Here is a 1,563-nt window from a genome sequence, read left to right as displayed (position 1 = left end):
GCATACCATATATTCACTATAGCATATAGGCTATAGCTACATACAGATGAATTTATGATTTAGTGAGCATCATTGAGCATCACAACTCGCCTGTACATTGTCTGATCCGTGGCGTCTCCTCTGAGCAGAGCAAGAGCCAGCCCCAGCGAAGGGGGGAGTACAACGTGTACAGCACCTTCCAGAGCCACGAGCCAGAGTTTGACTACCTGAAGAGCCTTGAGATCGAGGAGAAGATCAACAAGATCCGATGGCTTCCGCAGCAGAACGCCGCCTACTTCCTCCTCTCGACCAATGGTGAGCAAGGCTGAGGAAACCTCTAACAAAAGAAGAGAAAAACGACAACACAAAAACGTTCCGAAACATTTCCTAATAAAATTATTTTGATTCATCGCAAATTAAATGATTATCTAAACATGATTGTTGCTAGCAAAGAACTATCTATACAATTATTAACCTTGTACACATCACTGGGATAGGTAAGCAGCACAAACGTTTTGTGTGAAATATGTGTTAACTACCTAAATAAGGCTGATTTAATTAATTATATCTTTCTAGCTAGTCTGTATCTTTCTCGAGAGGCTTTCAACCTGCGCTGTGTAACACTGCAGTGCCGTGATTGCACTGCATTGTTCTTCTAAACCATTCAAGTGTTTAAAGAAGAAAACACTACGGATTAGTTTCTCTTAATCCATTTTGTATGTGGAGAAAAGTACCAAAAGTGACATGGTGCTGCTCTAAAGTAAGATTTGACATCCCTGCTCTGTCGTTGCCACAGCAGCTGGTCCTCTCTGCTTTAAGAGCGATGCCCGCTATACATGGACACCTCCAGTCAAGCTGTTATTAATATCACATGGAAACTGTCCCTTTCTGGACCATTTTATCTACATGTGTTCCACTTGACTGAGCCCGTGGCACCAGCCGAAGCTTACAGATTGAGGACTTAATGCATGACTGCCACAACATGATCTCCACCTCGCCTAAACACACACACACGCACATGCACGCACGCACACACGCACACACACATAGCAAAGCACTCCCTCACACACACACGCACGCACGCACGCACACACACACACACACACACACACACACACACACACACACACACACACACACACACACACACACACACACACACACACACACACACACACACACACACAGAGCACTCACCCACACACAGATATACACAAACGCAAATTTAAATAAACACACACACATTCTCAAAAGCACACGCACATTCTCAAACGCAAATGTGTATATACACACACACACACACTACAAACACAAACACACACACAAATTAATATTTGTACACTGACACACACACCACACACGCCATCGTCAGGGAGACGTCTTGCGGATCGCTTCATGCTTGGCTGCCGCCACAGCGCTGGCGGTGGCTGCAGCAGATGGTGGTTCCCGTGGCGACGGCCTCCACTCCCTGACACTGACTCTCACCCACCGACGTAAAAAAAACAAAAACCCACCAGCCTGACAACTGCTGACAACTCTCCCGTTGTATGTCGCAAGCAGACCCGGTGAAATGGACTCAGTTAA

At 45.8% G+C, this 1,563-nt stretch overlaps 1 protein-coding gene across 1 annotated transcript in view; it reads left to right on the top strand.

The window, feature by feature from the left end:
* Window positions 1-128: 128 nt before the first annotated feature.
* Window positions 129-1,563, top strand: part of LOC115552113 (serine/threonine-protein phosphatase 2A 55 kDa regulatory subunit B beta isoform) — a gene marked incomplete at its 5' end in the record, with an annotated part of 16,042 nt that continues 14,607 nt past the window's right edge. Inside the window, 1 exon segment of the mRNA XM_030367889.1 lies at window positions 129-294. Within this exon segment, the coding sequence (XP_030223749.1) occupies window positions 129-294 (166 nt within the window).

Source organism: Gadus morhua, chromosome 10 (genome assembly GCF_902167405.1).
Source record: "Gadus morhua chromosome 10, gadMor3.0, whole genome shotgun sequence".
NCBI classification, from domain to species: Eukaryota; Metazoa; Chordata; class Actinopteri; order Gadiformes; family Gadidae; genus Gadus; species Gadus morhua.
Note: the sequence above shows the minus strand (reverse complement) of the source record. Positions and strands in the feature narration are given on the sequence as shown.